Source organism: Nanorana parkeri, unplaced genomic scaffold (assembly GCF_000935625.1).
Source record: "Nanorana parkeri isolate BGI_ZX_2015 unplaced genomic scaffold, ASM93562v1 scaffold2725, whole genome shotgun sequence".
Classification (NCBI taxonomy): Eukaryota; Metazoa; Chordata; class Amphibia; order Anura; family Dicroglossidae; genus Nanorana; species Nanorana parkeri.
Genome location: NW_017308993.1, coordinates 20,408 through 36,810, shown reverse-complemented (window position 1 = coordinate 36,810; position 16,403 = coordinate 20,408). Strand labels below are relative to the sequence as shown.

Below are 16,403 nucleotides of genomic sequence, written 5' to 3'. Positions count from 1 at the left end.
TGCCCAGTGCGAGCCCGGGACCAGCATATGGCCTCTGTCACAGGGGATCAGAGGGAGCTCGGTACACGAGCTCCCTCCAGTCCCCTCTCCGCTGTCAGAATGCGGAAGTGGTTATATCTCATCATTTCCGCATTCTTGTGTCACTCTCCAGCTTCAGATGCTGGAGAGAAGCTGATGAAGCAGATCTGTGCTTCATCAGCTTCTTCAGGGGGGTCCTAGGTGACATTAGGGGTCTTGGATAAGTCCCCCCCCATACATACACGCATGCAAACAGGCATCGGGTGCGCATACGTGGGAAAACGACGATTTCGCCCATTTCGCCGCACATGTTACATATCGCCGCGAACGTCGGAATGAGAGCAATAATTGTAGGGCTATCAATCACTGATAACACTAAACTGATGAGCGGTAAAAGCTTTTAAAGCGTCACCTATGGTCAATTTTGGGCATGGTAATTTTTTGCGATTTTGCGGGTGCGCGCAATTTTAAAGCATGACATGTTTGGTGTCTATTTACCCAACGTGACCCCGTCTTTTTATATTTTACCAAAAATATGGGTGATAAATGGGTGTGGTTACTGGGGGTGTGGCCACTAAAGGGTGTGGCCACTGAGGGGTGTGGTCACTGAGGGGGCGCTGTAAAGCTTTCTCGCACAGGGCGCCTAAAGGCCTAAGGCCGGCCCTGATTGTAACTGTAGTGTTTCATTTTGGAAAAGCTGCACAAACTGTTGGCACTATATAAATCCTGAATAATAATAATAATAATAAAAAGGTGGATCTTCAGCATCAGCATAGTGACAGTGATTTTGATTTTACTTAAGGTCCAAAGTTGTTCTTTTATGCCGTTAAGTGTAACAATATGGTGGACTCCTAAAAAAAAAAAAAGGAAATTTGTATGACTACAGTGATAATCCCACCACTATCCATAATCACTCCTGACACAGCAGTTCATAGCTATAAATATCAAAATAAAACCAGAACTGCAACCCATACTGGAAGAACAACACTCTTTTTTATTTTTTACATAACTTTTTACTCCCACGTTACAAACACACACCTCACCTCTAGGGATAGGAGGGATTGCCATAATTCTTAAACCTTTAGAAAAAGAATACTGCTCCATATATAGATAGATAATCCCGGTTGTGCAAAGTCTGAATCTAAGGGATTAAATAAAATAGAACCTACACTCATTTTTCTAATCACTTTTCTTAGCCTTATACTTTCTATTAGAAAAAAACAATTTGCTATAAACATAAGAGATAATCAAAAGAACAATGGGTAATGCCAGCAATCATTGAGTGATGGGACTGTAAGGAGGTGTTTGGGTACTCTGATGACTGGACACTGTGTAGCCAAGAGGACTGCTCTGCTGTAATAATATATCATTTTACAAGTAGTAGAAAGATTAGCTATGTCATGCTGCAGTGCTGCCACCTAGTTTAGTTTATGTGGCTGGATTTCTCTCTAGTGCTTGAGCTAGGCCTTCTTTCCATGTAAATAGAACAGTTACTTAATGTAAAGCATCCATCACTGTTGATGGAGGAGAGACTTTAATTGTTCTTTTGAACTGTATACTGTCCTTTCAGAGATTGTGCTTCACAGTTGCCCTTGCAGATACAGTTTGCATAAACCCAAGAATAAAAACTTAATATACTGCAGCTTACATGTCCTTTTTAACTAGCTTTTTCCCCCCTTTACTTTCACCTGGTGATCTTGCCAGTAACACACTTCCTGCCCTAGGGTGACAATGCTCTCTCACCAAAACCTAAAGGGAGTTCCTTAAGATTTAATCAAAAATCACCCCAGCTGACCTAACAACAGTAAACTAAAGTATTTTTAGATGACTGCACTTGACAAATGTTTATGACACTGGTTTTCTGAAATAAACAGGTTGCAGAAGCATAAAGTTTTAATATGTGTTGTCAAGTATAGCTTGAGGTAAGTGCTAAAAAAATAAATAAAATATGCATGTTGAAAGTATCTATTCTTAAAAGAGCAGTATTGGTAGGCAGTTATCCAATAACCCTCCATCTTCCTCCTTTTTTTTCTCTCATCTCTTCTCAAAACTTTTTCTTCTAAATTATAATTCATCTATGATGCACTTTTGGCCCCTTTCACACGGGTGGTCTGATTTGGTCTGCCTGTCAGTTTTTCATGTGCACCAGATCGGATGCCCAATGTAAGTCTATGGGCAGTTGTGTGTAAACAAGGCTTACCCCTGACTCCGGCCAGGTCTGGAAAAACAAATAGAGATCCATTTCGCCAGACCCGATTGTGCTGAATCGGGGGTAATCTGATGTAAACCGACACATGGCCATTTACATCCGATTCCCCATAGACAGACATGGGGTCCGACCATTGCAGATTTTTTCTCCATCGCAAGATGGAGGAAAAAACTGTACGGACACGGATGTTACAGTTGTGACATCCACTCCATACTGCTGTGATTAGGACAGATCCTCTCCTGATCCGTCTGTGTGAAAGGGGCCTTTATCTCCTCACATTTGCCTTTTACACAGTCCTTATTAGATTATACATGAACCAGAAGGCTCTATAGAGTGCACATTTTAGCATTCTATAGGTTAGTTACTCTAAGTAGCTATTTAACTAGTACAACAAAATAAGAAAAGCTATTATACTACACTACCCTGATTCTGATTAGAGACTCCATTACATATTCATAATTGTGGAAGCATTTAACAATAACCAGATACCAGGGTTAGAATATAATGTTACTGTATTCAGTAATATGCACTTTTGTCTCTAAATATGAAAAAGTATTGCATCTGTAAACTTGTATCTATACTTAATTCTGCCTAATTGTGCAATAAATATATATATTCAACCTTTAAACTGAACCTGTGCCCAGATCATGCATACTATATTACTTACATATTCTGAAGAAGCAGTAAAAGCACTTGTATCTATGAGCATTGTGAAGAAACTGATTTTCAAAGTTTAAAGCACTGTTTTTCTATGAGAAAAAAATCTTGGCAGCCTGCCAGCCCTCTAATGTTAATACACAGCAGGAGTTTCTAAGCTGTTAAGAAAGTATCTGAAACCCAGCTCTAGAGTCTTTGTTGTGCTATTTGAGATTTAATAACTTCACATGAAAAACAACTAGAAAGGCCGGGATGACTTGTTTTAAAGCCCTTTTACTGCTTATTATAAGTAATATGTAAAAAACTATAGTCTAATGCCCACAGTATGGGCACAGGTGCACTTTATGAGCAGTGTCCACATACATCTCTGCTGTCACCTTCTTCGGGAGAGCCCTTTACCTCCCTGGCGGTATGATTATGTTGATTTTCATAATTTTTTCGGCGCAATCTTTTTTTGGATTATTTTCGTTATTTTATTTCTTCGTTTTTTCAGGTTTTTTTTTAATTTCCTGCCGGTTCCGCCCCCATGCGGCGCGTCAGCTCGCAAGGGACGGAACCCGGAAGACAGATGCCGGCGCCAACCGGAGGACAACGCACGGCTCGAGCGACAAGGTAAGTAAATAATGTGGGATATTCCCGAGTGTAGCTCAGGGTATGGAAAAGTAACCCCGAGCTACACTCGGGAATACCGCCAAGGAGGTTAAGTAGTGTGTAATGCAGCAAATGTTCTTGTAAGCATCTCCTATGCTAGCACACACATACTATAAGTGTAACAGACTTTCAAGAACAACCAGGTTCCTAGCTTTTGCTGAATATAAAGTTTATGATGTGAGCCGCTGTGTTAAATTCAACATAAGTATCCTTTCAGTTGTAAAATGTTATCCGGCCATTTTTAACCCTATCAACAAAAGTCCTTTTTTGTAGACAGTACTTATGAATGAATGTGATTACTCTAAGTTACCACAACTATTGTTTCCTTTTCAGATATATTTGTGATTAGTGGTTATTTTGAGCTAAGCCTGGGCTAAATTTACTCAACCAGATTACATGACTGGACAAGGCACAACATCACAATGTTATGTATATTAATATGAAACAAAAGTAACTCTGTTAAAAATGAAAAATAGTTTTCTCTTCCTTGTGTGTTACTTGGCATCCAATACGCAGTCATTGTTGACTCAGGCTGTGTGCTCTGGGTACTATGGCCACATTGGAATTTTAAGTAACGCTGTCATTGTCGGCTTTAATTAAATCAGTCTGCAATCAAGAATAAAACATATAATTTCCAACTGCCTGCTCCTCATGATCCCTGCTTTGATGCAGCCAGTGGAAATATAGAAAATCAGTTTGATTAAATACTGTAGCAGTTTGTACCATTAATCAATTGATAACCTTATACAACCCCAATTCCAAAAAAGTTGGGACGCTGTGTAAAAATCTACATAAAATCAGAATGCAATGATTTGCAAATCTCATAAATCCATACTGTATTCACAATAGAAAACAAAAAACATATCAAATGTTTAAACTGGGCCGCTATAGTAGTAATTACTCCACTGGTTGAAACACATATAGCTTTTTTAACACATAGTGTAATGTGTAATTGTCTTGTACCATCATACACTCGGCGCACTACCACACATTTCTATTGTACCAAAATATTGACACTCATTTTCTGCACCATTATTTATTTGACAGAGAATATGAGTTTTTTTGTGTGTGAAAAGTCACACTTGGGATTCTTTTTACATTGGTGCACTAGTTGCACCCTTCTTTTCACCATTTTTGGTTTATCCAAAATGAATAGGCTTCTGTGTGCCATATAGTTTATCTGGTCTGCTGTGTCTCTTCCCTCCTCTTTCCTTTGTTAGTGCTACTCTACATCTGTAAATAGTTTTACTAGTCCTCCTCCGATAGGTCACTTTGTCCCTGCCCCCCCCCTTCCCTTCTTCAACAGTTTAGGGTTTTTTCTTACACAGTTTCGTAGCTCTGCAATACCTCATACTTGTCTATTATATGCAGTGCTTCATTATTCTGAATTAAAGACCGTACCCAATTCCTCTGTTACATGTAGTCTCTCATGCCTCTCTACAGTACACAATGCTCTGTGCTTCTCAATAACATGCAGTGCATCGTTCTTTTTTACATGTAGTAAAGTCTACCTTTTTATTAAATGCAATGCCTCATACCTCTCTGTAACACACTGTGGCTCATCCCTCTCCATTTCACACAGTATCCTATCCATCCCTCTCACATGCAGTGCTTTAATATACTTTTTTTTTAGCTGCGATGCGCTTTTCTTTTGTATTACATGCAGTACTATAGTGCAGTAATACATCTGTAGCACAAACAGTGCCTTTCTACTTTGTAGCCCTGGCTGTGCATGTAGAGTTGCTTAACATTTCAGGATATTAATACACTCAGCTTCCACGTGTATTAGGCTGACCACAAACGTAGCAACTTGATTGTGCAATCTGCAAGGGTTAGGATGAATGTTTCTTAAATTGAAATATTTTGCAATCAAGATAAAAAAAAGTTTAAAAAGAAAATTTAAGTTATTTATCCTGTGTATAGATGGTCATCAATATTAAAATGTGATTGTTCACATTCCAGGTTGTCCAAGCAATGATTTATACGGACTTCACTAAATGCTATGAATGCACTGATTTTTTCAGTTTCTGTGCAATTATAAACTCTGTAGATTGTGCCATGTGTGGGCTTAAAGTGTAGTTCCAATTTTGCAGCTAAATTAGGATAACACCTATTTTATGTTTGTTATACTGTATGTTCCCATTCACATAGCATGACTTGCTTAAAAATTCCACCTAGTCTCCCCCTTATGTAATGTTAATGTGGAGGGCTGTGGGAAGTTATGTTTACTCTAATTGACCCTGTCTGTACTGTTCTGGCAGATTTAAATATCAGTTGTAAACTAGATTTGAACACTGTCTGTCCTAACAAAGGGTTAAAGACTTAGAAGCATTGTATGTTAATGAGAGGAAGACTTTTTAAAATATCAGGTATCCTGTGTGAATGGGAATGCATGTCAATAGTGGTGTTTTCTAAAATTTGCCTGCTAAAGTAGAAATACTTTAGCAATTGCAACAATTTGTATTGCTAACTTTCCAGTTCTTAGATTTGGTGATTGCATTTCTTTTTCTTTATTTTTACCTGGTAATCCTGCAAATAACAAACTCTCCTGTCCCTGTGTGGCTATGCTCACCCCTCTACTGTATCTATAGAGACGCTATGATTGCTAACTAGGCTGGATTTTAAACGTGGCTGCCTGTATTCATTTTCATTATATGGGAGATGATGAGAATGTTTTATGCTTCCATTTCAGCTCACAGGAAGTGAAAAGGATAGAAAACTAATTCAGCCACAGAGTATCATTGTCATATGCTAGTTTATTATCAAATTAAACTATTTTACCTAAAAATGTTATATTACTGTTTTAATTTGATTTCTGCTATCTCCTATATTTTTTAACGCTAAGCTGATGTTATTTCTTGTGCCCCTACTGAAGTCCAATGAGTTGAAACAAGGAAATGAAGAGCTGGGTTGGCATAGCCAAGCGCTCCTATAATTCTCATTGTACATAAAACCTATTTATTTGGGCCTTGAATGGCAAAGCAGCATGACACTGGGTGTCTTCTATCATTTTCTTCTGTTTTTTGGCAGGGTCTGCACACTTTATTTTCTATGTCCCATGCTTGTGTCACTTGTGCTGATCCGCATTTCCCCACTATTGCAATCCCATCCATATGTGGCTTTGTCTTTACACTTTGCTTGACAAAGGGACCCTGCGAGGTTCAGAAACATTCCATTTCACATGTCATGCTGAAGAAGTACTAATAAAAATGATATACACTAAGAATATTTGATTTTGCTCCATTCTCACAACAGCTGGGTAGCTCACATAGGCAGAATGTACCTGTAGTTTTGCTGGATAAATACACTATGCAAATTTTGTGATTACAAATATCTTGGTGCACCTGATTAATGTTTGTGTCTAACAAATACACCAGCTTTGGACACTTCATAATTCTTATGGTGGATTCATTCATGTTTTTCTATAAGGGACTGAATACCATTTAGCAGCTCTAGTGAAGAAAAACCCGACTTGTAAATAAGCACTTGGATTTGAAAACATTATCAGCCTCTTACACTGAATTCATTCTTTGCAAATTTGTATCAAATTCCTCTGTATGGGCAACTACCGAATGGTAGGTATAGCAAGTTGTCCATTGTTATGACTTGCTAAGAATACCTGGGTTTTTAACAAAAAGCGTAATTAATGTACAAAAGCCTATTAATGACTAACAGCACAAGAATACATTAAATCGATTTCACATTAACACCGTTTCTTGAGATGTTGTTTGTTATTTAACCAAAATGTAATCAATATAGCTCACCAACTAATTAACAGAGTTTACTAGTGTTACAAGAATTTGGGTTATTTTCTAGCCTGTGCAACAATAATGACAGCTGACATCCAATTGGTTGATATAGTCCAGTGGTCCCCAAACTATGGCCTGCAGGCTGGATGTGACCTTTGATTGCTTTTATCCAGCCCTTTAGGCAATATTACTGCTACTGACACCAACAGCGGGGCGCTATTCCTCCCACTGACACCATTCAGGGGGCATTACTACTCATTACAGACACTTGGTAATTTTTTCATTTCCACTAACCACATTGTGGCCCTCCTAAAGTCTGAAGGACACTAAACTGGTTCTTTGTTTTAAAAGTTTGGGGTCCCCCTAATATAATCAATTCTATATTTGTAGTATAAAACATTTCACGTGTAAATGATCACATTTCTACTTTGTAGTAGTATTAGGCTTCAAGCTTAGTATTAATCATTAAAGGAGAAGTATTGGGAGAAAACCACAGCGATGCCCCCTCTGTTCCTCCAGCTCTCATTGGAGGGACAGGCAGGAGAGGGGGTGGGCATAGCTGGCGCTAGCACTAGCTAGGCAGAGCTATCGGTCAATCAGGCCGATAATATTGTAGGGATCTTTCCCGGCTGCAGCTCAGCTCTGCTCTATCAGCAAATAGCGGGCAATAGTCCACTATATGCTGATTTTGGGTCACAGGAGTACAGTAGTAAATGTACTCCTTTGATGCAAACTGGACTAAAGCCCCAAAAATGGTTTGGTTTTAGTTCTCTTTTAAATCATAAAATGCATAATATTATTGTTTGATAATATTTAAATGTATATATTTTTTTAGATACTACCGTTGTGAACATTTACATATTATGATGGGGGGTAGAGGTGTAAAATCTCATTATGGAATTCCTCCCAAATTATAAAAGCCAGCACATGAATCAACTCACTAGCATTTACCCAAAATCTAAAGATACTTTTGGAGCTATGAGATATGCAGAATTCTAATAAAAGTATTTGAAATTGGTAAACATTTTAAGTGCGTGTGTGTGTGTGTTTGTGGTGGTTAAAATACAGGATTTTTCATTTATTTACTAAGCTAAGAGAATTTTCACATTCTCCACAGCTCTGAAATGAGAAGAAAGAATTCTGAATCTGAAATAATACATCAGAATTCCGTGAATATTCACACAATTGATTGTGTGAAGAGTCTCAGCTAAATCAGCCCAGACACCTCAGAGCTTTGAAATGATATGCCAGAATTCTGAGATGTGTAAGTTAAACTAAAAATTACAATTTATTTTATTAAATTCATTTGTCTCTCATTATATCCATATATAATGTATTTTCCTGATTTGCACTTTCAAACACATACAAAATACCTGATGAGTCTGCCAGTTTATTCCAACCAGCCCAGCTTCCTGTCTTCACCTGTCAATGCTAACCATGGCTAAAAGCCCCATGGTTGCGTTGACAGATATGCATACGCCATACCAAGATTGGGAACAACAGCAGATTTGTGGTCTACTTGCAGTCCCAGAGTCTGCCTGTGACATCACTGACTCCCCTTCCTCCCACATGATGGCACTGGTGCTGCATGGGCGAAGCACATATTCACTTTGAGACTTCTCTGAACAGAGGTAAAAACACCTACTTAACATAAGGCTCAATTCACTAAGATCTGAAATTCATTTTATATTGTATTTCATGATAATTGTCTCTTTAAAATGTTCAATTCACAAACATAAAACTCAGGATCTTTACTTTTCGCAAAATGCACGTTTTACTGATTAAAGCCTTTTCGTCATTTTATCTCACAATGTGTTTATTTATAACCCAGGGCTACACCAACCCAGAGATAGATAACGCGGCCACTTTAGGGGCTGCAAGCTGTAGCAGTGGGAAGGGAACAGAAACATCCATACACTTCAAAAATATAGCAGCAGTTCTACCACTGCACACACTGAATGCAGGCTACTTTGGGGTGGAAATGTCAGAGTTTGCAACTGCACTTCTGGTAGCTCAGAAAAATGACAGGCAAAGTGAGTAAAGTAACACCAGTCCTGCAGTTGAGTGAATGTACTCTCATTGTAGAGAGGAACCAATCAAACACATTGGGACTGCAACCTATCGAGAAGTTTCATATTGTCATGTGACATTGCCACACCTTTGCTGATTGGTTGCAGTTCCAGAACATCTGAATAGATACAAATTACAGTGAATAAGTACATTCACTAAACTGTACTTCGGTTGTCATCTTTCACATCTTACTTCAGTTGTCATCTTTCACATCTTCTGCCTATCATAGTGGGGCATAGGGTCTACCCAGTCACTAGTACCAGGCTGGTGTGGACTGATTAGATAGATGGCTGGCTTTAGTAAATGTGGGCTGTAAGTCAGGCTAGCAAAGCTGGAACTCCTGCTATATTTTTTTTAATTATCTTTCTTATGCCTGCCATCAGGCTTTACCAGAACTCAGACAACAATCAATACAGACATCAGGAGGCTGCTGTGGTACGGAGGCAGAAGAGAACAGCCACACATATACGTTTCTAATGCTGTCGGGCTGTTATTGCAAGAAGTGGGGGCAGCATTATGAGCATAATATTAAAGCAGCCCCTACTGCCTAGACACAAAATTCTTAGTCAAAGTTGGAAAATTTAAAGCTTTGTGAAAAAAATAACTCGATCAGGGTTCTGCTCTGTCCGTAACATAATTTTGCCCCACCTCTGCCTCCCAGTAAAACAGGGGGTCTGAAATTCCATGAGAATTCACACCTGCAATGTGCTGACAATGGTAAGGCACAGTGACATCATCTGCTACTCCAGGAAGTGTGTGGAAGCTTGGGACAAGGTGTACATTTTTGTCCTGCTTTGACTAGGCATTTTAAGTTCCGGGTGTGCAGGGCTGTCAGTAAAGTGGACCTTGAAATTTCATACAAGGCCTGTATTAATAAAAGAGCCTGGCTATGTTTTACTATGCTCATTATGAGTAAATCATACTGATTTAGCCATGCCAAAACACCCGCCTATACCATTTTATGGACATGTGGCACTCCTAGACCAGTGGGCAGTGTCTCATTTCAGGATGACCTTTCTTAGCTTGGGATGGCGGGGGTTTCTCTTTGGCATCTTTGTCTTTGGTGCCAGAGGACCTTCTCACCATATCATGCAGCTTCTTTTTTTGCCCTCCTCATATGAGAAGTCACTGATACTCATATGTGTCACCTGCATGAACCCAGTGCTATGTGAAGGATAACCTGAGTGGTATTTTCTGTGATTTGGCATTTTGTTTATTTTATTATGATGACCATCAGAATAACGCTAACAGTCTTTTAACACTAGTTAGAGCGCTGCCTAATGAAAATGGTTTATTTGTAAGTTAAACTTTTGGGGATATGAGCTATGGACAGTACAGTAGCAAGAAATAAATAGCCAAACAAGAGAAAACCAGCTTTGTGAGGTTCAGTGAAATGATCCTTAAACATGCTGCACAAGTGTATTGTTTAGTTCCGTTTATCTGCTGCTTGCACAAAGGAGGCGGCTTACTTCATTATTAATGAATATTTCTGAAATGATCTCTTTAAAGGTTTACAGCATGAACTCAATATATATGTGCATAGTTATTTCCTGAAAAGGGAACACTGAAGTGCTGCAATTCCCCAAATTTTTTTTTCTACAGGTAACTAATTAACCTGATCATTGAAAACAAGAATCACTATATTTATGTAAGAACTGTGCCTTTGGTAAATGTTCACTAGAGCATTTTAAACAGTAGTTGTTTGCAATGCAATATTTACAAAGCACGTTGTAATGTTTGACTAAGTGCTCAGTGCAAGACTTATGTTATGCCCCCTGATATACTTTGTTAGTACTTGTTTTATCTCTAACGTTTTTCATAAGCATCAATATTTCTAATGCATTCTGCTTGTATTTATGGCAATAAAGTCACGTTAGACTCGATAGTACAACATTAAGATTGCATGGGCATTATTGTGGAGAAAAGTAAAATAAAAATAGTGAGTTTTAATAGGACAGAAAAATTATTGCTGTACCCATACAAATGGGAAATGCATTAACCTAGGAAATGCAGACCAGGGCCAGGGATTGAAAACTGGCATAAACAGATGCCTGCGCCCTGCACATATCATTAAGTAGCTACTTGAGTAAACAGGAGAGCCAAAAATCTGGCCTGGGTGTGTTATAATGCAAAATATCAGCCTTGGTAGATAATATCAAGCTCCATCCCACACACTACTGTTTCTGACTGACTCTACAATGTTGGAAAGGGTGAGACTTTTCTTGAATGAAGTAAAAAATTGCGAGCCTTGTGGCACGCAGTCAGAGTCATATATTTATTGACATGATGTTATGGATTTACTACAAGCGTGTAGACAAATTTCTTCTTTCTTAAGAAATGTAAAAAAAATGAATCAGGATCTAAATAAATTATTAAAAAATGGACCATATGTAATAATGTAATCTATAAAAAGAAATACACACTCTTGCGTTTTCTTATTTGTAACATAAAAACAGACATGTTTGCATACTTCAGATCAGATAAACACATGTAAATATACCTAAATATCCCAACACAAACTACAATACACACAAACACACTCTACACTACACTACTACTTACTGTAAAATTGAGATTTCAATTTTTTTCTTGTTTCTTACAAAATGTTTCATACTGACATGGTGGTCTATGCCAAATTGTCATGAAAGAGAGCAATATGTTATCCACAATATTTTTTCGTTTCCCACTTGGGTATAACATCATTATAAAACACTTTTATTTTTTATTTGACTGTCATTCAATGTTTTCTGACAACTGCAGCATACTTAATACGTCCCCTCCCTATTCCCAGCACATGGTGCAGTAACATAAACACACACTTCTCTACCAGAGGATGTAAGGCAACTCCTCTCTTTGGTAAGCTGACCCATTTGGCAAAAATTATGAATGTGCAAGTCATGACAAAGAGTTGGCAGCCAGAAAACAAGAGAGCCTTTGGCATTTCATACTGATCTATTGTATCCATTATATTTATTATTGTGTTGCTGGCTGACAATAAACAACACAGACACACCTGTTTCTCTCTTGCTTAGTACACCTGTACATTTACAAGAAACAAAACTTCATTTTCAATTCATATTTCAGACTAAATCCAGCTAAGTGGGCTTGCCAGATTTTTAATATACAAATCAAAATGTATTATTTTACATCATGGGAGAATCACAGTATTTCGTTTTCTGTATCTAGAATATATGCTTGGCTTGACTTACCTGAAAGGCTACATTGCTAAAGCCATTTGCCCCATCATAAGTTTTCTCGTTGAGCTCCATGTCAGTGACAGCTTAGAAAAGTAAATGTCCAGAGCATTCAAGTGATTCTTGCATACAGCGAGGACAGAGGTTTTACCTGCCTGCAGCCACTCCCAGCTTTTATTCTCTTTCCCTGCTCCACCTATTGAGAAGCATAATTGCACACTCGCAGACAGATTGCTAAATAATGTAAATTGGTCATTTACATATAAAGATGGGAACCAGTGTAATGATCTAGGATGGGAAAAGGATTTAATTCTTAAACAACATAGTCATGTCTCAAGTAGGAAAGTAACGTAAAAAAAATTGTGCAAATGATCACTTTCATCATTTAGTGGTTTTCAACATAGCTTATCAGGAAATGTATTAACACATTTGTGTTTACACTCATACACACACACACACACACACACATTACAATGTGATCAAACCACATGCAATATGACCCATGGAGCCCTAAATGTAAAAAAGTGACTAAGGGACTCAATCCACCAGCATTGACCTATAACCAACAGTATCAAGGTATATGAGAATAGTTCTAGACTGAGGAGAAGACTTGGAGCACTGGAAACTGTTTTCTTATCATTTAGGTTATTACTACATAATATCTTGATTGAAAACATAAAACATTGTTTTTAGGCATTTTTAGACAAAATGAACTACAACATTTTGCATAATCATTGCTCACTAAGGGGTAGCGATTAGTTAGCATTATAGATTACCACTTGGCCTTTGCCCTAATTTCTGATGCACCAGATAACAATCACCATTTTACTTGCCACAAATGCTGCAATGGCTTATCTAGAGACCATTCAAATTGTTGTGATGCGTAACGCACACGTATAAACACATGTGTTTTTGTGCGCTAACATTTATTCCATTAGGTAGCCCATTCATCTTAAATAGGTTGTCAATGTACCACAACACAGGAAATGCTTCTGCACCATTTTTCTAACTTCAGAGCACTACAGCACAGTGGTTCACATCTATCACGTGTGTGATGTGAATTTGGCCTGCAGGTAGGATTCACATCTTTCCGTGTAATTTTTCATGCATTTTTACTTTTCCGTTATCAACTTGTGTTGACATGCGTTTATAAAATGCATTGACGCTCATTTTCATTCTGAGCCACTGCCATCAATGGGACTCTTAAAGCACGTCAATGCATTAAAAAACAAACATGAATTACAATTACAATTATTTACATAGCGCCAACATATTCTGCAGCACTGTACAATCGTTTAGACAAGACAAATAAGAAAAATGACAAGCATCATCCCTGTGCGGCCGCACTGCTCGCACACCCCTAAGGCCGGCCCTGTCATTGACATACAGAAACAGTAGGTGAGGAGGACGCTGCCCAAATGAGCTTACAACCTAGGAGAACTTTTCAGGCCAACACAAATTGCACGGATGTGAACTAGATCTAAATATGCACCGATACCAAGTACTGTACTCGGTACAAGTACAGATACTTTTCCAGCTCCAAGACTACACTAGAGAAAAATTCAAAAGTTAGTAGGCAGCTGTCATTTCTAAGGAGCACACGGAGCTCCTGGAATTTGTACATCCCTGTTTTAATGTATGATTTTAAAAAAAATAAACATATATAAAGTGATGCACCGATACAATTTTTTCAAGTACAAGTACTGATACTTGTCCAAGTACTCTCAGATACAAGTGCTGATAAATTTTTGTTTATTGTCATGTGACAGTTTTTCTAAAACAATACAGACTAATGATTTCAGAACAGTGGTGGAGCACCAGAGCCAGGTCCCAGCTGCAATCGCTGCAACCCTGGTAGTTGTCATGAAAATGCCAAGTATTGGCACTGGTATCTGAACTGGTATCTGAACATCCCTAACTAGAACCATTTAAAACAATGGCTACCCTGTCTACACTCATTAATATGGATTCAAGCACATAGTTGTGAATGGGATAAGTAATTTATGACTTGGTTGTTGGCCTTAGTCTGACTTCCTTGTACAATGTGGAGCAAAAACCACTATGGCTGTCTTCACACCTGTGTATCCTTGTTCCCGTGCATTTGTTTACTGCTTTGTACAGGTGCATTGTTATCAAAAGCCTTTATAATGCGTGTCAACAAATCAAAAAATGGACATAGATTATGGTGAACGCTTGTCAACTCACTCCATTGATGTGACCTAGCATTCAATTTTAAACCTCTGCATATTTAAACCAATGCCTGTTAATGTTTGTTTAACAGGTCTATTTACAAAAGGGTGAAGAGTTTGGAGAAGGCAGAAGAAGTGAACAATCTAGGCCAAAATAGCTGAACTGGAAACATTTTCCAATTCAGCTCACTTTCCAGTTCAGTTCAGCTTGGAATGGGATGCTAAAAAGTTCCTATAGGTGTGATTGTTTAGGTGTCCACATTTTGGCTATTTCCTGCTTTCAGTTAAACATACCTGGTGATCCTACCAGCAGGGTATGTCCACAGGCACTTTCATTCCTAGGGTGATAAAGCTTGTCATCCTTTCTTGTGTGTCCCTGAGGTGCATTTATTATGGACGGAAAAGGTCATAGGCTGTAAACTGAGGTAAGGAGGTGAGAAACTGTTATATTTAGCAAAGGGATAACACATATTTTCCTGAGGGAATTTGCAACAGTGCAGAACTTTGTAAACAGGAAGGGGTGGGGAAGAATTGTAGCAGAGAGGAAGTGAATCTTTTAGATGAACTATTGCAAATGTAGGAGGGATACACTAAAATATATGCCATATAGCAGTCCATAGTTACATAGACAAATATAGGCTAGTGAGGGTTTATAACTAGGTTCCTCCTTAGTACCAGACTAGCTGTGTATCAGCATTTTACATCTTGAAGGTGAAACCTAATTATCTGTTTGATCTGTCTAATTTAAAATTAATTTAATTAGATGGCTGTACAAAAAACACTCCCTTGATGTCTTTTATTGCGTGTCCTTTTACACAATCGCCCAAATGTCCCATGGAGGGTGTTTGCTCAGTCAGTTAAAATCTGTGCACTAGACCAAAAAAGGGACAATTGAGGAGGAAAGAGGAACAGAGGGATTTGTTTCCACATTAGGGACAGTTTCTCTAAATAAGGGAAAGTTGGAAAGTTTGGTCTAACATAGGGGTCTATTCACTAAGTTGCCATAGGCAGTCAAGTGAATGACCGACGTGAAGCGAAGTGAGCCGAACGCTGTTCGGCTATTCACTTCAGGCTGGTACGGCTGAAATCAGCCGTACATCGGGGGGCTGCACGTGGCTTCGGGTCTGCCGAACATGCTCTTCTGTAGGACCGAGCAGAACAGAAAAATATTTTAAAAAGTAGAAAAAAATAAATAGAAAACGATTGTGCGGAGCTAGATTCCTATTGGCTATTTCAATTTGCAATAGCCAATAGCAAACTAGCTATTGTACCTGCCCTCTGCTGCTGTCAATCACTAGTGGGGACCCGATGGAGAACTGCAGCAGTGGGCGGGTGTAATAGCTAGTTGGAATCTAGCAAGGCATTCCTATGGTGAAATTTTTTATTTTTCTAAAATTCTGACGCCAGCCAACGGTTCCGTGTCAGAATATAAAAGAAAAAGCAGTGTTTCTCTCCTGGGCGGCCGGGAGCGGGAGACTCCCCGAGCACCCGGGAGAGTTAGGCTGTCTGGTGTCTGGAGATCAGTGTCCCTGGTTAGCTGGTAACCAGGGACGCTGATCTCTCTGCAAGTGGCCGGAGCCAGCCGTAAGATCACGGAAGCAGACTGTCAGGCTCGGCCAGCTTCGGCTTTCACCTCGGCTCAGTCGAGCCGAGGCATATGTCATCA

The 16,403-nt window shown here is 38.8% G+C and overlaps 1 protein-coding gene across 1 annotated transcript in view; it reads right to left on the bottom strand.

Annotated features, from left to right (window-relative positions):
* SLC28A3 (solute carrier family 28 member 3) overlaps positions 1-12,623 on the bottom strand; it is a 45,826-nt gene extending 33,203 nt beyond the window's left edge. Inside the window, exon 1 of the mRNA XM_018574082.1 lies at positions 12,564-12,623. Within this exon, the coding sequence (XP_018429584.1) occupies positions 12,564-12,623 (60 nt within the window). The remainder of the gene's footprint in view (positions 1-12,563) is intronic.
* Between the last annotated feature and the right edge of the window lie 3,780 nt (positions 12,624-16,403).